Source organism: Calliphora vicina, chromosome 3 (assembly GCF_958450345.1).
Source record: "Calliphora vicina chromosome 3, idCalVici1.1, whole genome shotgun sequence".
Lineage (NCBI taxonomy): Eukaryota > Metazoa > Arthropoda > Insecta > Diptera > Calliphoridae > Calliphora > Calliphora vicina.
The window spans coordinates 120,071,131-120,092,868 of NC_088782.1; the positions used below are offsets into that span (position 1 = coordinate 120,071,131).

A 21,738-nucleotide genomic window follows, 5' to 3' on the forward strand; every position below is an offset into this window, starting at 1 on the left:
TTAATTAATTTGTAACTTAATTCTTTATTCTTAGCTTCATTTTATGTAAGTACAAAAAAGTACCATTTTTGTCAAATTTGTCCCCTTTTTTAATATAAACATAAAAAAGGGCAGAAAATTCATTTCAAATTAGATTTAACACTTCTAAGAGTCAATTTGTACCATTTTTGAGATTCTAAAAATCATTATTTTACAAATTCTAGAAAAAAGTACTTTTTTGTTAAAAAAGTACTTTTTTAATTTGAACCTATAAAATCCAGAAAATACTTTTTAATGTTGCTAAATGCCATTTTTTAAGTTTTTCTGCATTATTTTGAAAATTAAAAAAAGTACCTTTTTGGTACTTTGGCTAAAAATAGTACTTTTTGTATTTGCAAAGAAATTTTAAAATTTTTTAACAAATTTTATGAAAAATTTAGGGCATTTATATTAATAAATACAATTTGGTACTTTTGATTTCATCCCCAATTCTGTTTAATACTTTTTGTCAAATAGTACTTTTTGCGGTTTTCGAAGTTAGAAACGTATTTTTGGTACTTTTCTTTAGTTAATCAGTGAAATTGTATACGATATTGATTATTTTATTGCAGACACACCTACCTTCCCCCATATAAATTGCATTTCTTTTTCATAACACTGAATTCAACATCTACACTAAAAAATCCACAAATCTGCAATTGAATTATATATAGTTTTTATAATCAAACATGCAACACAATCATGTACTGTGTGCAGCACCATCATTTCATACAATATATTACATAAAAATTCAACAGTCGTAAAGCAGCCAGCTACAAATTGCATTGCAACAACGCGTTCCCCAACAACATATCAAAAAAAAAAAAAAAAATAAAAAAAAATTGTGAAACATGTTTGGGAGAAAGATTATCACCAAGATTTCATACAGAGTTTTCTATTTTTTTTTTTTTCATTCAATTTTATGTATTTATGCCCCAAGATTATTTTCATTTGATTATTTGGGAAGGAAAACAAAATTTTAATGTCGCATTGGTGTGATAATGATTACAAATCCTGCTGCTTGCTGCTGCATGCAACATCAAGAAAAATCTTATTACTTAAATCATTTTTTAATACGAAAATTTTCTGGTGTTTTTATGCATTAAAAACAAGTTAAATTAAAATGCAAACATATAAATACAACAGACAGACAGACAGATTGACGGACGGAATGATGTGTGATTATTATGAGCTGATGTTGCATAGACATTCACACCACAAACTTAATAGTTATCCTGAGACAATGTTTATGATTTGATAATGAAATAAATTTGGTTTTCATTTTGTCTCTACATACATTTTTCTGTTTAATATTTGCTCATTCTTTTTATCTTATTGTTATGATTTAGAGGCAAGATCTTTGTATGGATTGCAGGCAATAAAATCATGTACCAGACCAGCAGTATTATTTATTATTTGGCCAACTTCAATTGCATTTGTAACTAATGTGCACTTTATAATGAAGTCAAATAGTTCTAGTTTAGGTTCTAGTTCACTTTTAGGTTCTAGTTCACTTTCACGTTCTAGTTCAATTCTCCTTCAGTTCTAGTTATAGTTCAGTTCTTTTTCAGGTTCTATATCAGATTCTATTTCAGGATCTAATTCAGATTCTACTTCAGGTTCTACTTCAGGTTTTACTTCAAGATCTACTTCAGGTTCTAATTCAGGTTCTTGTTCAGGTTCTAGCTCAGGTTCTACTTCAGGTTCTACTTCAGGTTTTACTTCAGGTCCTACTTCACGTTCTAATTCAGGTTCTAATTCAGGTTCTTCTTCCGGTTCTACTTCAGGTTCTTCTTCCGGTTCTACTTCAGGTTCTTCTTCCGGTTCTAATTCAGGTTTTTCTTCCGGTTCTACTTCAGGTTTTACTTCATGTTCTACTTCAGGTTCTACTTCAGGTTCTACTTCAGGTTCTACTTCAGGTTCTACTTCAGGTTCTACTTCAGTTCTAGTTCAGTTCTAGTTCAGTTCTAGTTCAGTTCTAGTTCAGTTCTAGTTCAGTTCTAGTTCAGTTCTAGTTCAGTTCTAGTTCAGTTCTAGTTCAGTTCTAGTTCAGTTCTAGTTCAGTTCTAGTTCAGTTCTAGTTCAGTTCTAGTTCAGTTCTAGTTCAGTTCTAGTTCAGTTCTAGTTCAGTTCTAGTTCAGTTCTAGTTCAGTTCTAGTTCAGTTCTAGTTCAGTTCTAGTTCAGTTCTAGTTCAGTTCTAGTTCAGTTCTAGTTCAGTTCTAGTTCAGTTCTAGTTCAGTTCTAGTTCAGTTCTAGTTCAGTTCTAGTTCAGTTCTAGTTCAGTTCTAGTTCAGTTCTAGTTCAGTTCTAGTTCAGTTCTAGTTCAGTTCTAGTTCAGTTCTAGTTCAGTTCTAGTTCAGTTCTAGTTCAGTTCTAGTTCAGTTCTAGTTCAGTTCTAGTTCAGTTCTAGTTCAGTTCTAGTTCAGTTCTAGTTCAGTTCTAGTTCAGTTCTAGTTCAGTTCTAGTTCAGTTCTAGTTCAGTTCTAGTTCAGTTCTAGTTCAGTTCTAGTTCAGTTCTAGTTCAGTTCTAGTTCAGTTCTAGTTCAGTTCTAGTTCAGTTCTAGTTCAGTTCTAGTTCAGTTCTAGTTCAGTTCTAGTTCAGTTCTAGTTCAGTTCTAGTTCAGTTCTAGTTCAGTTCTAGTTCAGTTCTAGTTCAGTTCTAGTTCAGTTCTAGTTCAGTTCTAGTTCAGTTCTAGTTCAGTTCTAGTTCAGTTCTAGTTCAGTTCTAGTTCAGTTCTAGTTCAGTTCTAGTTCAGTTCTAGTTCAGTTCTAGTTCAGTTCTAGTTCAGTTCTAGTTCAGTTCTAGTTCAGTTCTAGTTCAGTTCTAGTTCTAGTTCAGTTCTAGTTCAGTTCTAGTTCAGTTCTAGTTCAGTTCTAGTTCAGTTCTAGTTCAGGTTCTAGTTCTAGTTCAGGTTCTAGTTCATGTTGTAGTTCAGGTTCTTGTTCAGGATCTGGTTCAGTCTAGTTCAGGTTCTACTTTAGGCTCTGTTCAGGTTCTAGTTCAGGTCACCCAGAACTGCTGGGGTCGTGTTATTTGCCATTCCCGTTGCATTGTATTGCATTGCATTGTGTATTGATGGTGTCTTTTATAAGTCTCAGGTTACATGAGAAATTGTCATTTTGTTTTGAGTTTGTGTTTTTATAAAAGAACAAAAAACAACAAGAAAAAAAAAACTCATATACAGATGACAAAACCCAAATAAAATTATTATTAATTTAAAAATGAAATGAAGAGAGAAAAAAAATTATTGGAATTTTACTACGTGTGTGGGTAATGACGTTTTTGGCTGCCTCATCTCAGGAATGCAGCAGTCGTTTGGTTTTTGAGACTCTGTTGTTTAAAGATTCTTTTTTATGGATAATATTTTGGAAATTGTCAAGGGATTCTGATTTGATTAATATTCAAATATTGAAAGATTTTTATCACTGATCTCAGGGGGTTTGTAATGAAAACATAAAGTTCTTTACAAAAACATATTCGGGGAAATTATTAATGTTTGGGTTTTTTGTTTGTTTGTTAATAAACTAAACGATAGAAAAGACATAAACACAGATAGTCACAGACAATGTTTATGACTAATTTAAAATTATAGTTTGAGAAATTATCACAGTTTGGGTTAGATTAAGATAAACTCAGACTTGGAATGGAGACAGTGATAGAATCTTATTTAGACAAACTAATATTAAAGAAATTCTTAGATTTCTTTACAACATTTATTCTTGTACAATTCACACATATATTGTGCAACAGATTGCTAAGATTCCTTTCCTATGAGACCTATTTTAGCTAAAAAATATTAAAAATCATTCCCATGAATTAAATAAAATTTGTGTTAAGAATTTCTTTTACACCTTTAACTAGTTTTTGCAGTAACTTGATGCCTTACATTATTTTATTGTTAATTTTTTTTCTTTATTTTCGATGTCATTTAATTTTTTTCCCCAGTTTTATTAAGACTCCATATGAAAAATTGTTGTGCTTGAATGAACCCCACAAAAACTTATATAAATACAATCACACTAAGAGACGACATAAAGAAATTGATTAAATTAACTTTTTACACGTTGAAAATGTTGCAAGCAGCAACAACTGAAAAACAGATCAGATTGCACACATCACACAAGAACACAATACCAGCAACAGCCACAAAACGTCTTTTTAACTTAAATCTACAATATAAAACAAAATGTATTGTATTGAATTGAATTGAAATTAAACTGAGATGAGATGTGAAATGAGTTGGGCCAACAGAATATTAACAGCCATAATAATTTATATCGTGGTGTTTTGTTTTTCAAGATAAAAATCTATATGTAGACAAAGAGAGACACTGTGTTTAAGGTATGAAGGAGATAATAAAATATTTATTGAAATTAAATACAATTTTTTTATATATGTCTCCCATACATAATGAAAAACATATCAAATATCATCAATAAAGGGCAGCAGTAAGAGGAGAGAGGTTAGGCAAAGATGCCATTAAAACAATGATAATAATTTGATTATAATTTGGGATAAGAGACAATGAAGTTTGGAATTACAACCATCTTACTGTATGGCACAATAGAACATTATCGATGATGTTTGTGTTAATCGTATATTTTGGGAGTTTTTCTAAATCAATAAAATATTGTCCAAGTTTTCTATGTTAGCTCTAGTTCAGGTCTAGTTGAAGTTGTAGTTCAGGTTCTATTTAAAGTTCTAGTTCAGGTACTAGATCAGTTTCTAGTCCAGGCTCTAGTTTAGGTTCTATTTCGGGTTCTATTTCAGGTTCTACTTCAAGTTCTACTTCAGGTACTAGTTCCGTTTCAATGTCAGGTTCTATTTCAGGTTCTTGTCTTAGTTCAGGTTCTATTTCAGGTTCTAATTCAGGTTCTTGTTCTAGTTCAGGTTCTATTTCAGGTTCTATTTCAGGTTCTTTTTCAGGTTCTTATTCAGGATCTTTTTCAGGTTCTATTTCAGGTTCTTGTTCTAGTTCAGGTTCTATTTCAGGGTCTAGTTCAGGGTCTAGTTTAGGTTCTATTTCAGGTTCTATTTACGGTTCTATTTCCGGTTTTATTTCAGGTTCTATATCAGGTTCTATTTCAGGTTCTATTTCAGGTTCTATTTCAGGTTCTATTTCAGGTTCTAGTTCTGTTCTAGTTTTGTTCTAGTTTTGTTCTAGTTCTGTTCTAGTTCTGTTCTAGTTCTGTTCTAGTTCTGTTCTAGTTCTGTTCTAGTTCTGTTCTAGTTCTGTTCTAGTTCTGTTCTAGTTCTGTTCTAGTTCTGTTCTAGTTCTGTTCTAGTTCTGTTCTAGTTCTGTTCTAGTTCTGTTCTAGTTCTGTTCTAGTTCTGTTCTAGTTCTGTTCTAGTTCTGTTCTAGTTCTGTTCTAGTTCTGTTCTAGTTCTGTTCTAGTTCTGTTCTAGTTCTGTTCTAGTTCTGTTCTAGTTCTGTTCTAGTTCTGTTCTAGTTCTGTTCTAGTTCTGTTCTAGTTCTGTTCTAGTTCTGTTCTAGTTCTGTTCTAGTTCTGTTCTAGTTCTGTTCTAGTTCTGTTCTAGTTCTGTTCTAGTTCTGTTCTAGTTCTGTTCTAGTTCTGTTCTAGTTCTGTTCTAGTTCTGTTCTAGTTCTGTTCTAGTTCTGTTCTAGTTCTGTTCTAGTTCTGTTCTAGTTCTGTTCTAGTTCTGTTCTAGTTCTGTTCTAGTTCTGTTCTAGTTCTGTTCTAGTTCTGTTCTAGTTCTGTTCTAGTTCTGTTCTAGTTCTGTTCTAGTTCTGTTCTAGTTCTGTTCTAGTTCTGTTCTAGTTCTGTTCTAGTTCTGTTCTAGTTCTGTTCTAGTTCTGTTCTAGTTCTGTTCTAGTTCTGTTCTAGTTCTGTTCTAGTTCTGTTCTAGTTCTGTTCTAGTTCTGTTCTAGTTCTGTTCTAGTTCTGTTCTAGTTCTGTTCTAGTTCTGTTCTAGTTCTGTTCTAGTTCTGTTCTAGTTCTGTTCTAGTTCTGTTCTAGTTCTGTTCTAGTTCTGTTCTAGTTCTGTTCTAGTTCTGTTCTAGTTCTGTTCTAGTTCTGTTCTAGTTCTGTTCTAGTTCTGTTCTAGTTCTGTTCTAGTTCTGTTCTAGTTCTGTTCTAGTTCTAGTTCTAGTTCTAGTTCTGTTCTAGTTCTGTTCTAGTTCTGTTCTAGTTCTGTTCTAGTTCTGTTCTAGTTCTGTTCTAGTTCTGTTCTAGTTCTGTTCTAGTTCTGTTCTAGTTCTGTTCTAGTTCTGTTCTAGTTCTGTTCTAGTTCTGTTCTAGTTCTGTTCTAGTTCTGTTCTAGTTCTGTTCTAGTTCTGTTCTAGTTCTGTTCTAGTTCTGTTCTAGTTCTGTTCTAGTTCTGTTCTAGTTCTGTTCTAGTTGAGTTTGTTAAAGTAATTATGTTTAAAACTACATCCTTACATTCCTTAAAGATCCCCTTATTATCCCTTATAAATTATAGCCTTAATTTTCTTGTTGGCCACAAAATCTCCCCCTTGATTAACAATATATCTGTAGCAATTTGTTTATAACATTTACAACTTAATTAGTATTAAATACTATAGATATTTGTTGTTGATATAAATTGCAATTTATTTCCAACATCTACTACAACTTAATTACACACAGAGACAAGACACCCGTACTATACATACACACACACTTATACCCAATATTTAGTTGCCAAAAACCATTATAATTATTTCTCCATAATCTCCTTTAATTTGTTGTCCTTTCGAGCAGCAACAAAGACAACGACAACAACATGGAAATAAAGGATAACACCATATCATTGTCATATAAAAAGTAAGAGAGAGAGGAAACATTTTTAGCATATAAAACAGATCATTAATAATAATGCAAAAAAAAAATGAAGAAAACAACAACAGCAACTGCAAAAACTACAAGAAACCTTTGAAAATCCTTTTAGAGTCCTTTGGTGCTTGAAAATGCTTTAACAACAAACGAAACAACAATTGCTTAATATTCTTGGAGCTTAAAATCTCTGAAGGGAATTTATATTTTAAGTTAAAGTCAAAGTTCAAAAACCTTTTTAGCTATTCGTAAAACAAGAATGAAAATTAAAAAAAAAAACATTTTCAAAACAACTAAAGAGGAAAAACTACAGCAAAGCACAGTGGCACAAATTCTTAGATTTTTCAAAATTCAATAAATATAGTAAAACATATTTTAAAATATGCTTGTTACAAATAAATGAGGCTTATCTTAATTGAATGAACAATAAGTTAGGATATTCTTGCAAAAATAAAATCAGAATTTTGTTTACAATACTTAACACCGTGCGGCGTTAAAACTAAAACAACATTTATGTAAAAAAGTTTGTGATTTTTTGTTTTTTGCTTTGTTGTGTGAATAAAACGAAATTAATATAACAAAAATTAATTCCATACAAAAAGATAAACTAAAGTTACATTTGCTAAAACTTGTTGGCTTCCAGGGGAGTGGGAAATCCCCAAAAAGATGTTAACGTTTGCCTTTTCTATTTTGTTAAGGTCGCTCTTTGGAACTTTTACGTTTTAACGGGGCGTGCAAGCGAGTTTCTGTTTTTAATCCCATTTTCTGTTATTTTGCAAGTTTAATTATGGTTGTTTATTAGGCGGAAATGAAAATGAAACAACTACATCATAAGATTACAAAGCTTTGGCACAAAAAGGAGAATTCGTAGGGGTTCTTATTTACCTTTTAAGAAGTTATAATAATATAAACGACATAGGCACACACACAAACAATCGCAGACAGAGACTCAAACACAATTTTGAATCTTTAACTAGTTTTTGCGGAAACGGAAATAACAGTGCGTCTGTGCTTTAAAGAAGTAAGGGAAGTTATATAATGGAAGGATGCTATGTTTGGTAGTGAGGTAATCTTTCTTTGATAATATCAATTTTGAAATTTTCTAGAGGTGAACTAGAACTGAACTAGAACCTGAACTGGAAGCTGAACTAGAACCTGAACTGGAACCTGAACTAGAACCTGAACTGGAACCTGAACTAGAACCGAACTAGAACTGAACTAGAACTGAACTAGAACTGAACTAGAACTGAACTAGAACTGAACTAGAACTGAACTAGAACTGAACTAGAACTGAACTAGAACTGAACTAGAACTGAACTAGAACTGAACTAGAACTGAACTAGAACTGAACTAGAACTGAACTAGAACTGAACTAGAACTGAACTAGAACTGAACTAGAACTGAACTAGAACTGAACTAGAACTGAACTAGAACTGAACTAGAACTGAACTAGAACTGAACTAGAACTGAACTAGAACTGAACTAGAACTGAACTAGAACTGAACTAGAACTAGAACTGAACTGAAATAGAATTAGAAAACTTGAGATGTTATTAGAGAATTGTTTAAGTTGTTTATAGTAAAAGTAAATTCGAGATTTCTGTTGTCCCCCCTCTTTAATTTTTTATCAAAGTTAAAACTTTATGCTACTTCTGAATGAAAATATGTATAGAGAAAAAGAAAAACTTACTTTTTACAACTGCAAAGTAAAAAAATCCTTTTTCAGTTCTTGACTTCTTCACGGTTGTTTCTTGTTGTTATTTAAAAGTCCTTTTTTGTAAAACTAAATGAGAAAAACCTAAAATTAGAAAAGAAAAAAGGGAAAAATTATAATAAATATAAAATGGAAGCAAGAAACAGGTTAATTAGCTTTAGATTTTTTTGTGTGTGTAATTTTAATTTCTCTTAGCTTTGAAATGCATATAAAATTCAAATCCTTAAACATAAAACTTTAATAAAATTTGTTATTTTATTGCCAGTAAATATAAAACCTTTTTTGTTTCTTTTTTTTTCTTGCAGAAAAAGAAGTCAGTTTTAAAGTAAGTAGTACTTTTATTTTATGTTTTTGTGTTGTTATTTTTTTTAATTTTTGTATTCAAAAGTTTTAGTTAAAATTACTGTGCTTTTGTTTTGTGCAGCTTTTATTTATTGTCACTTTGAAAAAGTTGGTTTTCTGTAGCAAAAATAAAAACAGTACTGTTTTCCATAATAATTTTCAATCCTTTTTATGGGATTTCCTTTTTTGATATTTTTCTTCTCTGCTGCCTTTTTTATATGATGTTTGCTCCAATTACATTTTAGTTTAAATTTACTGAGGTTTTTTTTGTTGTTTTGGATTAACTCCAAGATGGAAAAAAAGAAAGCAATAATAATAAAATACATTTGTTGATTAAATTTATAATTTGGAACAATTTACTGGTTGAAATTAGGAAAGAAGAAAAAAGTTTTAACATTAAATATAAAAAAATACTGGAAATAAAAGCTTAAATTCCTATAAAGAACTAGAACAGAACTAGAACAGAACTAGAACAGAACTAGAACAGAACTAGAACAGAACTAGAACAGAACTAGAACAGAACTAGAACAGAACTAGAACAGAACTAGAACAGAACTAGAACAGAACTAGAACAGAACTAGAACAGAACTAGAACAGAACTAGAACAGAACTAGAACAGAACTAGAACAGAACTAGAACAGAACTAGAACAGAACTAGAACAGAACTAGAACAGAACTAGAACAGAACTAGAACAGAACTAGAACAGAACTAGAACAGAACTAGAACAGAACTAGAACAGAACTAGAACAGAACTAGAACAGAACTAGAACAGAACTAGAACAGAACTAGAACAGAACTAGAACAGAACTAGAACAGAACTAGAACAGAACTAGAACAGAACTAGAACAGAACTAGAACAGAACTAGAACAGAACTAGAACAGAACTAGAACAGAACTAGAACAGAACTAGAACAGAACTAGAACAGAACTAGAACAGAACTAGAACAGAACTAGAACAGAACTAGAACAGAACTAGAACAGAACTAGAACAGAACTAGAACAGAACTAGAACAGAACTAGAACAGAACTAGAACAGAACTAGAACAGAACTAGAACAGAACTAGAACAGAACTAGAACAGAACTAGAACAGAACTAGAACAGAACTAGAACAGAACTAGAACAGAACTAGAACAGAACTAGAACAGAACTAGAACAGAACTAGAACAGAACTAGAACAGAACTAGAACAGAACTAGAACAGAACTAGAACAGAACTAGAACAGAACTAGAACAGAACTAGAACAGAACTAGAACAGAACTAGAACAGAACTAGAACAGAACTAGAACAGAACTAGAACAGAACTAGAACAGAACTAGAACAGAACTAGAACAGAACTAGAACAGAACTATAACAGAACTAGAACAGAACTAGAACAGAACTAGAACAGAACTAGAACAGAACTAGAACAGAACTAGAACAGAACTAGAACAGAACTAGAACAGAACTAGAACAGAACTAGAACAGAACTAGAACAGAACTAGAACAGAACTAGAACAGAACTAGAACAGAACTAGAACAGAACTAGAACAGAACTAGAACAGAACTAGAACAGAACTAGAACAGAACTAGAACAGAACTAGAACAGAACTAGAACAGAACTAGAACAGAACTAGAACAGAACTAGAACAGAACTAGAACATAACTAGAACAGAACTAGAACAGAACTAGAACAGAACTAGAACAGAACTAGAACAGAACTAGAACAGAACTAGAACAGAACTAGAACAGAACTAGAACAGAACTAGAACAGAACTAGAACAGAACTAGAACAGAACTAGAACAGAACTAGAACAGAACTAGAACAGAACTAGAACAGAACTAGAACAGAACTAGAACAGAACTAGAACAGAACTAGAACAGAACTAGAACAGAACTAGAACAGAACTAGAACAGAACTAGAACAGAACTAGAACAGAACTAGAACAGAACTAGAACAGAACTAGAACAGAACTAGAACAGAACTAGAACAGAACTAGAACAGAACTAGAACAGAACTAGAACAGAACTAGAACAGAACTAGAACAGAACTAGAACAGAACTAGAACAGAACTAGAACAGAACTAGAACAGAACAGAACTAGAACAGAACAGAACAGAACTAGAACAGAACAGAACTAGAACAGAACTAGAACAGAACTAGAACAGAACTAGAACAGAACTAGAACAGAACTAGAACAGAACTAGAACAGAACTAGAACAGAACTAGAACAGAACTAGAACAGAACTAGAACAGAACTAGAACAGAACTAGAACAGAACTAGAACAGAACTAGAACAGAACTAGAACAGAACTAGAACAGAACAGAACTAGAACAGAACAGAACTAGAACAGAACAGAACTAGAACAGAACTAGAACAGAACTAGAACAGAACTAGAACAGAACTAGAACAGAACTAGAACAGAACTAGAACAGAACTAGAACAGAACTAGAACAGAACTAGAACAGAACTAGAACAGAACTAGAACAGAACTAGAACAGAACTAGGTTGGTTTGTATTAGCCTACGAAAGACAAAATATCAAGGTTATCATAAATCCATCAGGAGTCAGGCCATATTTTTAGAATATTCTTCCACTAATAATTCAATCTTCACCTACATGAAATAAACCTCCCAGAAAACTGTGCCACCGAGTGAACATCCAATGCAATGAATCAAACACTTGAACAAAAGATTCAACAAAAATACTCAACCAAATACGAAATTGTAAACAAATAAATCCCAGCCATATGAAAATGTAAAGGTAATATAACACATTACACCGCTAAAACAGTAATAAATAAAAGGGGAAACGGAGAACATCATACGAGCTGTTGCAAAGTATATTGAACTTCGATTATTGTTGAGCTTGAAACGTTTATTCGACAAGGTTTGAAGCTGCTTTACGAAATCTAAACAATTTGAAATATTTGGAGACCTTTTGAAGAGGAAAGGAAAGAGGAATTTTGTATGAATACTCTTAAACCATGAATGATTATTTTGCTAGAGGAATAGAACAGTATTTAATGTGGATTTGAGCATTTGAGTTGCTGGTGTTTTTTTTTTTTTTTTTTTTGTTCTTAACGAAAGCAATTGAACACAGCAGTAAACCGTAATAGAATTTGATGAATGACTGAATGCTTAAGTACATGCACAGTAGGAAATCGCCACAATAGCAACACTTACTTACAAAACGAGGCACACATTAAATAAATCTACAGACACATTTGTACATTCTTACTTACTGTTGCAGTGGGAAACAATTTGGGAGGTTGGTTGGTTCCACATAAGAGTGTTATGGTTTGGAAAATCTAAACAAGAGATTAAGGTGGCCATATAGTTGCTTAAAAATAAATCAAATTGAAATAAAGATTGTCTTTAGTTTACTTCATCAACCTATGATTGAAATTATTCCAGGATTGGAGTCTCTATAATATTAATGGACACCCACTTCCCTGGTTGTCGACCTTGCTAGAGTCTGATAAGAAGTTTCAATCATACAGATACTCAGCTGTTTCTGTGTATCATTAGACTTTGATAGTCTCCACTGCGCTATCGAATGTTTCCAACGATAAAAATCACAAATGGAGGGCATTTTGAGCTTATCGATCATTTATCGCGCCTCGATTTAATTTTCCTATATATCAATGGACTTACTGAACTGGAAGCACTACATTGTCGAATGTCCAGGCAATGCTAGCAAGGCTCATCAGTCTATTACAAATTTCTGTTGACGACTTTGGAGTAGCTAGTCGATATCCACATCAGAATGTCAATGGACATCACTCGTATGTAAGCGAAGGGTAAATTGATTGAGGTGGCGCTACACTCTCTTGCTGGATATACAGGAATAGGATCACTTGACTTCAACATTGACATTCTTTATTTTGAATATAGAGGAAGTCTTCATCAAACTCGAACCAGTAGCAATACCTTGAGAAAATTGGAATCGACCAATTCGAAACTCATCACGTTTAGAAATATCAAAAACACAATGTAAACAGAGATGGTCTCCAAGATGGAAAGAAGTGGTATACCAAAGGAAGATAAGAGTCTATCCACTGTCATAGGAACTTAAAGTTATTAGAAAAAACCGTATGAAATGGAAGAATCTCTGGAATCTATTTAGATGGGAGTTAGCAATAAGATGCTTAGCAATTGGAATATTGGTAGAGGCCTGAGAGAAAACCCAACCTAAACGAAACATAGACAATTAAACGTAATAGGAAATTGGAACCACATCCAGTGGAGCCATTCAGCAAGATGTTTTGATTATTTCGATAATCTAAGGTAGACACTTTTTGTTTAAGGAAGAATGAAAGACAATTTGTTGGATAAACAAGTTCTCTAAAGAAAATATTGCGGATAATCAAGTATTCTATAGAAAATCTTGCGGATAATCAAGTATTCTATAGAAAACATTGCCGATAAACAAGTTTTCTATAGAAAATCTTGCGGATAAACAAGTTTTCTATAGAAAATCTTGCGGATAAACTAATTTTCTACAGAGAATCCAGTTTTCAATAGAACATCTTGCGGATAAACAAGTTTTCTATAGAAAATCTTGCGGATAAACAAGTTTTCTATAGAAAATCTTGCGGATAAACAAGTTTTCTATAGAAAATCTTGCGGATAAACAAGTTTTCTTTAGAAAATCTTGCGGATAAACAAGTTTTCTATAGAAAATCTTGCGGATAAACAAGTTTTCTATAGAAAATCTTGCGGATAAACAAGTTTTCTATAAAAAATCTGGCGGATAAACAAGTTTTCAATATTAATACAAAAATTTCTGTATAAAAAGAAAATCTTTTATGATTTTTCTATATCTGTTTTGTATCCTAGCTAAAAAGGAATTTCTGAAAACCTAAATATTTAATATGGTCACTTTAAAAATAAATTTTGTTTTGTTATCATGTACCAGTATGCGATAAATGAGGTCCTTTTTCCATTAATCATACAAATTGTTGTTTTTACATTGTATTTGCTTTTTCTATAACTGCAGACATTTGGTTTTATTTGAAAAAGCTTGAAATATTTTTCAATTTTAGTTTTTCTTTCCTCTTGCTATAAAAATTTCTGTAGCATACAATTGGGCTAATGTGAAAATATAATTGAAAAAATATTACTTAGTGTTTGTTTAACCAAGCAATATCAATTAAAGTTCCTATTTGAATTTTCCATAAAAGTGTTAAAGAAATGTTCACATAATTTTCTCCACAGGCATTTTTAAAGGGGAAAAAACCCCAGTAAGTAAATGATAAATATATCTGGGAAACACTTGTAAGGCAAGGTAATTGAATTATAATAACTTTTAGTTGAAAAAAGTTAATAGTTCCATTAGTTCAGTCATATCTGGCAGAACTTTATTACAGCTTTTGTTAGTTTCGAAAGTTTCCTAACATATTTAATTTTGTTATTAAATTGCGTATAAATCATTAATTAATTTATCATATACTATCAATTTATTGCTAAAAAACCCATAAATATTCTGGCAAATATTTATTTAATAAATTGAAAAATAGTCCTTTCATTAAATACCATCAACATGCAAATAAAAATTTACATATTTATATCCCGAAAAAAATCATATTAAATACATTTGGAATTACAACCCCTCAAAACAAGTTAAAATCTCAACAACTCCTCCAACACCCCAACCTAAATGAAAACACCGCCCCAACCTCTCCCCCCACACAAGGACTTTTTGTATTTAAAACAAACATTAACATTTGTTTTTTCACCTTTTGAGCTTTGAAATTATTTTCAAAGCACGTACACATTGGCGGCATTTTACAATGTTGATGACTGTTTTTTTTTTCTGTTTTTGAAACAAAAACTGAAAGAAGAAACAGCAGCAGCAGCAGCATCAGAGAAAAAAAAGAAACATTGAAACGTAAAATAAATGTTGAAACAATTTGCGTCATGTGGTCGTTGAAATAATAAAAAAAACAGTATAAATATATATTTTCTAGGATTCAACTCTGAACAGGCTGATGTTTGTCGTCGTCTCCCGTATGAGAATTTAAATTTTTATTTGTGTTTGTGTGTTTTTTTGCACGATTTTTCAACAAAACAGGAGTTCTGGTTTGTGTTTATGTTGTTGTTGTTGGAAAAAAGGATTTACACAATTGTTAAACAAACACTTGCACAAACAAATGTTGTTTTAAGTTACGAATGTGAATAAAAGGGGGATTCTCAAAAGAGGTGTTGCTTGTTTATCCGCAAGATTTTCTATAGAAGACTTTATCCGCAAGAAACTTGTTTATCCGCAAGATTTTCTAAAGGAAACTTTAATATCCGCCATATTTTTTATAGTAAACTCGATAAATTTTTCTAAAAAAAATTTAATTTAATTTTTTTTTTAACAAAAATGTTCTACAATTTAAAAAAAAAAATTATCACAATTTGAGTTTTTAAGTCCTTTATACGCCCACCAAGTTTCATTTGACTAACTGCTTTAGTTTAAATTCCCTCCATATATGCTTTTCTATAATTTTAATAAAATTAAATTTTTTGTTAGCAAAATTACTCTAAAATTTATCAAACAAATGAATAACGTCTTTGTTATACAAAATTTTAGTTCAAAATTAAAATTTTTCAAAAAATATTTTACAATTTTGGGAAATTTTGAAAAGTATTTGTAGCACAATTTGAGGATTTAAGTCATTTATATGCCCACCAAGTTTCATTTGACTAACTGTTTTAGTTTAAATTTCATCCATATATCCTTTTTTATAATTTTAATAAAATTTAATTTTTTGTTAGCAAAATTACTCTAAAATTAATAAAACAAATGAATAATGGCTTTGTTATATAAAATTTTAGTTTCAAATTAAAATTTTTCGAAAAATATTTTTAATTTTTGAGAAATTTTGTAAATTAGTTTTTCCACAATTTGAGGTTCTAAATCCTTTATATGCTTACCAAGTTTCATTTGACTAACTACCTTAGTTTAACTCTGCTCCATATAGCCTTTTTTATAAGTTTAATTTTAGTTAAATTTAATTTTTTGTTAGCAAAATGACTCTAAAATTAATCAAACAAATGAATAATGGCTTTGTTATATAAAATTTTAGTTTCAAATTAAAATTTTTCGAAAAATATTTTTAATTTTTGAGAAATTCTGTAAATTAGTTTTTCCACAATTTGAGGTTCTAAATCCTTTATATGCTCACCAAGTTTCATTTGACTAACTTCCTTAGTTTAACTCTGCGCCATATATCCTTTTTTATTGTTTTAATAAAATTTAATTTTTTTTAGCAAAATTACTCTAAAATTAATCAAACAAATGAATAATGGCTTTGTTATATAAAATTTTTGTTTCAAATTTAAATTTTTCGAAAAATATTTTTAAATTTTGAGAAATTTTGAAAAATATTTTTATCACAATTTGAGCTTTTTAATGCTTTATATGGCCAGCAAGTTTCATATTGATAGCTGCTGTAGTTATAGTTTTTTCCATATATCCTTTTTCATCAATATTAAGAAATGTTACTAAAAATAAAGCCATCATTCTGTTTATAGGGTACATAAACACATAATACATATATTATTAAAATTTGTTATTGGAAATCCCTCTCTTTGCAACACCCTGTATTCAGGACCAGCTTTTTATTGTGTATGTGTTTGTTATGTTGTCACTTTGTTGTTAAGAGTGCGTAAACACATACTAACTTTCAGTCATTCATTCATGTATGTATGGGTACGTAAATAAAGCTTTGCAAATACACACACTACTCCAGCACTACACCAGGAGTACAATAGGGACACTGGGAAAAAATTGTCCATAAATTAAAATTTAAATCTATACGACTTGTGACCACCAATAATTTCGATATTTAACAGTATTTTTATTCAGATGAGTGCAAAATAAACAAGTGGAGAGGCAAAAACCCCAACCCGTTGCCTGATTGCAATCACACAAATACTTTTGCATCTTTCACTCTCTCTATACCGACCACTGGTTAAAACACAGTTAACAACCAAATAATTCAATCGATTTTTTGAGCCATTACCTAAAATTTTTTAAAGAATGACATAGAATAAATTTCTTTGATATTTTTCAATTCTCCATCAATTTACAAACAAATTTTGTTAAGTGTATTTGAAACCCGATTGGGTTGATTGAGAGTTGTTTATGTTGTGTGCTCTCGTTTGTTATTATTTAGTAGTTGTAGTTGAGCACACACACAAACACTACTCTCTTGCAATACAGTGATGATGTTAGTTGGCAAGTCAACAACTTTTGGCTATGACGAGTGTACATTAGGTGGGCTCCAATTGCAATTTCACCAATTCTAAGGACACATTTCTGGCACAAGTTCAAGCTTAAGCTTGTGGATAAAAAAAATATTACTTCATTCAAGGTTTTCAGATTTGTCTATTAGTTATGACTAAGAAGCAATATAAGAGGCCCTTGAAGAGAGGGAACTATTATATAAAAAAATAAACTTATGTTTTCCTCAATATATATTTTGTAATTATGAGAAAATATGAAAAGTAATTTCACCACAAGTTGAAGTTTTTAAACATTTATATTCTCACCAAGTTTCATTCTGCCAACTGCTGTAGTTTAACTTTTCGCCATATATCCTTTTTTATAATTTTATTAAAATAATTTTTTTTAAATGCCAAAATACTCAAACAAATTAATAAAATGTTATTTCTGTAAAATTGTATTAATAATTTCTTATCACAATGTGTGGTTTTAAATTTTTTTATATGTTCACATAAGTTTCAGTTAGCTCAGTGCTTAATTTCAAATATCGCCCATATATCCTTTTTATAATTTGAATGAAAAATATTTTTTTTGCTGCTAAAATGACAACGAAATAACTCAAGCAAATGAATGAAGTAATGTTTCCACAAAATTTTATTTTTAAAATTTTATTTTCGCAAAAATATTTTTCAATTCTGAGAAAAAATTAAAATTAAGTTTACCACAATTTGTAATTTCTAAACCTTTATATGCCCACCAAATTTTATTTTGCTATCAGCTCTAGTTCAAGTTTCTGTCATATATCCTTTTTTATAATTTTAATAAAATTAAATTGTTTGTTAGCAAAATTACTCTTAAATTACTAAAACAAATAAATAACGTCTTTTAGTTTCAAATTTATATTTATCGAAAAAAATTTTTCAAATTTAAGAAATTCTGAAAATTATTTTTACCACAATTTGAGGTTCTAAATCCTTTATATGCTCACCAAATTTCATTTGACTAATTGCTTTAGTTTAAATTTCCTCCATATATCCTTTTTCACAATTTTAACAAAATATAATTTTTTGTTAGCAAAACTACTCTGATATTACTCAAACATATGAATAACGTATTTGTTATATAAAATTTTAGTTTCAAATTTAAATTTATGGAAAAAAATTTTAAATTTTTGAGAAATTCTGAAAATTATTTTTACCACAATTTGAGCTTTTTAAAGTTTTCTATGGCCAGCAAGTTTCATATTGCTAACTGCTGTAGTTAACATTTTTGCCATATATCCTTTTTCATCAATATTGAGAAATTTCACTAAAGCTAAAGCCAACCTACTGCTTTTAGGGTACGCTATATAAACACATACTTGGACAAATTTACTTACACCTAAACACGATACAATAAATGTCTATATAACAAAATCACCATGTTGTTTGGGGGTTTTTGTGTTGTTTTACATGCAGGCATTTTGCATTTTACCACTACATGGACATGTTTAATACTCGAGGTATAGAACAACAACAGGAGCAACAAAAACTTAAGCTTAAACAAACGTTTCATTCGCAAACGTTGACATTACTTGTTTTGACAATAATACCGCCGCCGACAATGGCCCCCACCATTATTTCATTTAAGGCAGGGGCGGCACATAATGAAATGTTGTGTTTGATTTTGTTGGCCCAAAAGCACATTTGAGAGAAAAGGCAAATAGACAGACAGTCAGTCAGTTAGTTGATGTGTCTGTACGACCTTCTTTCATACAGTGTTAGTCTAACAGTTAAACATTCAATCAGCCTGTTTTTCTGATGCTAGTGCTGCTGTGTTCCCTTTTGCCATGTGTGGGTTTTACTCCTTGTTTTTTGGTTTGAAAAACGTGACTTGCATTAAAAATGTTTTGTATGCCGCAGCTCATCAGCATTAGCAGGACTCGTAGCTGTTTGAACGATTGCAAGTAATTGTAACACAGGCATTCTAGCCATCGCATCTTTCATCCACAAAAACCTCAACCAAAGGGAATGTTAAATGTTATTGAAGTTCTATGTAAAGGTGTCGTTAAGGATTTTAAGCATTTTTTGTTGCAGTTGTTGTTGTTGTGTATTTTCTATTTGCTTATTTCCACAGGACTTTATGCATATTAAGGATTCTCAATGATTGTGAAGGCGACAGGGGCAAAAAACGCATCATCACTAAAAACAATACTCGAAAAAAAGGAGTTTTGCCAAAGGATATTTTACTGCAATTAGTTGGTAGTAAATTCTATGAGAGGGTGTTAAGGTGAGTTTGTATTCTGAAGTAAATGTCAAAGTAAGTGAATATGAACAAGAAAATGAATTTAAATTGAAATTTGTGAGGTTTTGTTTCAATTTTAGAAAAATGTTTAAAGATAAATGATAGTTTTATAAAAAACTTAACAAATACTTAAAAGTTATTAAATAATGAAGAAATTTTAGAATAATAAGCTAGAGATTTACAAAACTAATTATGCTACGAATCGTGTAAAATTGTGGTTTATAACTCCACCAAGTTGAAATTGAAATATCTTCATTCGTTTAGAAATTGGGCATATATCCTTTTTCCAAAATTTAAATAAAGCTCGATTTTATATCCTACATAGTCATTGATAAAATTGTACGAAATTTTTTAAGTAATTATATATATTATTTTTCCAATAAAATAATTTTTTTCAAAATTAATTATATCACAATTCGTGTTTAATTGTGTTTTATAACTCCACCAAGCTTCATTAAAATATCTACATACGTTTAGAAGCTAGCCATATATCCTTTTTTAAATTTTGTTTAATTTTAAATAAAACGTTATTTTCTAACCTACATGCAAACTAATACAGCGAATGTTAATTTTTAAAATAAATATATAAACAATTTGGCAAAGAATTTATAATTTTTTTTAAAACAAATAACTTGATTTCAAAATCAATAATGCCACAAGTTGTGTATAAGTATTGTTTATAACTCCAACAAGTTTTATTAAAATATCTGTTTTCTTTTAACATCTAGCCATATATCCTTTTTTGGTAATGTGTTCAAATTTCTGTAAAATTTTATAATATTGTCTTTTATTTGCTATAAAATCAATAGAATAATGAAAAACATACATATAAGAGAAAAATTTTTAAGTTTGAAGACTATTTGATATAAACTACATTTGATGACAATAAAAAATCCTTAAAAAGACTAAAGAAAAATAGTGTTAAACCTATAAATTTTGTTAAACTATATATTTCATACATTTAGATTATTTTCAACTAATAACTACTATCTTGCATCTTTTATTTAAAAAAGTTAATTTTAAATATTTATTTTGACCAAAAAGTTTAGCAATTCTAGGAAAAATTACAAATAAATTTTACTACAATTTGAGCTTTTAACTGCTTTATGTGCTCCACCAAGTTTTACTTTGCTAACTTCTTTACTTAAACTTTCTGCCATATATCCTATTTCTACAATTTTAATAAAATTTAAATATTTTGCTGCTAAAATGTTTCAGAGCTTGATATTTGTACTACTGATAAAATATTTTTTTTATAAATTTAATTTTATGACTTATTTTGAGAATTTTTTTTTTAATACCGAAAAAATATTAAATCCAATTACACCACAATTTGTGTTTTTTAATTCTCAATAAGCCCACCAAACTTCATTTTGCTAACTGCTCTAGTTTAACTTTCTACCATATATCCTTTTTTTAAAATTTCAATAAATTTTATTTTTTGTGGCTAAAAAAGTCTTACAAGTTTAGTTTATGAAATATAAACATATTTTCCTTTTAAAAATTTTGTTTAAATTTTCATCTTTTGAAAATTTTTAAGCAATTCTAAGAAAATAGAAAAAATTATTTTTCTACAATTTGCGATTTTTAGTCTTTTATATGCTCACCAAGTTTCATTTAGATAACTGCCGTAGTTTAACTTTCTGCCATATATCCTTTTTATAAATTTTAAAGAAAAATATTTTTTTGTTGTTAAAATGATCTAAAAAGCATAATCAATTGATCTACTACAATATAAACTTAATTTGGATAGATTAAATTGGCAATTCTAAGCATTTCTGTTAAACAATTCTAGGAAAATTTAAAAAGTAATTATACCACAAGTTGAGGTTTTAAATTCTTTGTATGCTCACCAAGATTAATATTGCTAATATCTGTAGTTTAAATTTCATCCATATATCCTTTCTTTAAATTTTAAAGAATTTTATATTTCTGTTGTTCAAACGATCCATAAATAACTTTAATAAATATCCAATAAATTTAGTTTTAGAAATTTAATTTGTAGTTATTTATTTGGTAAAAATATTAAAAAATTCGATCAAAATTTTAAAAGTAATTTTGCCACAATTTGAGGTTTTAAATACTTTATATGCTCCACCAAGTTTCATTTTACTAGCTGCTCTAATTTAGCTTTCTGTCATATATCCTTTTTTTAACAATTTAAACAAAGTTCAATAAAAATGGTTGATTTTGCATAGAATTTAAATTATATTTGAAAACAAAGTGAATTTTTGATTTTAAATTAAATTTTTGGGAATTTATTATAACAAATTTTAATTCTTTTTATAAAAAAAGTTTTGAAAATTTCTAAATAAATTTTACTACAACTTGAGGTTTTAAATAATATATTTAACCTGCAAGTTTTAGTAGGCTAACTGCCCTAGTTTAAA

At 29.9% G+C, this 21,738-nt stretch overlaps 2 protein-coding genes across 2 annotated transcripts in view; both read right to left on the bottom strand.

Moving 5' to 3' along the window:
• fz2 (frizzled 2) overlaps positions 1-21,738 on the bottom strand; it is a 312,996-nt gene that overhangs the window by 108,362 nt on the left and 182,896 nt on the right. Inside the window, exon 7 of the mRNA XM_065502741.1 lies at positions 8,504-8,611. The gene's annotated coding sequence lies outside the window, so the exon portion shown is untranslated. The remainder of the gene's footprint in view (positions 1-8,503; positions 8,612-21,738) is intronic.
• Positions 1,564-18,681, bottom strand: LOC135955718 (protein TsetseEP-like). Its single transcript, XM_065506075.1, has 2 exons — positions 18,639-18,681; positions 1,564-1,916 (listed from the first exon to the last, which is right to left on the bottom strand). Exons 1-2 carry the CDS (start codon positions 18,679-18,681, stop codon positions 1,564-1,566), a joined length of 396 nt encoding a protein of 131 aa, XP_065362147.1.

What these genes read in the sequence shown, in the direction of transcription:
- LOC135955718 (XM_065506075.1), bottom strand. Translation starts at nt 18,681, where the DNA reads ATGGTGGGGGCCATTGTCGGCGGCGGTATTATTGTCAAAACAA. An exon ending in CGGTATTATTGTCAAAACAA is followed by an intron (nt 1,917 to 18,638) that starts GTAATGTCAACG and finishes AACCTGAAGTAG; the next exon opens with AACCTGAAGTAGAACCTGAA.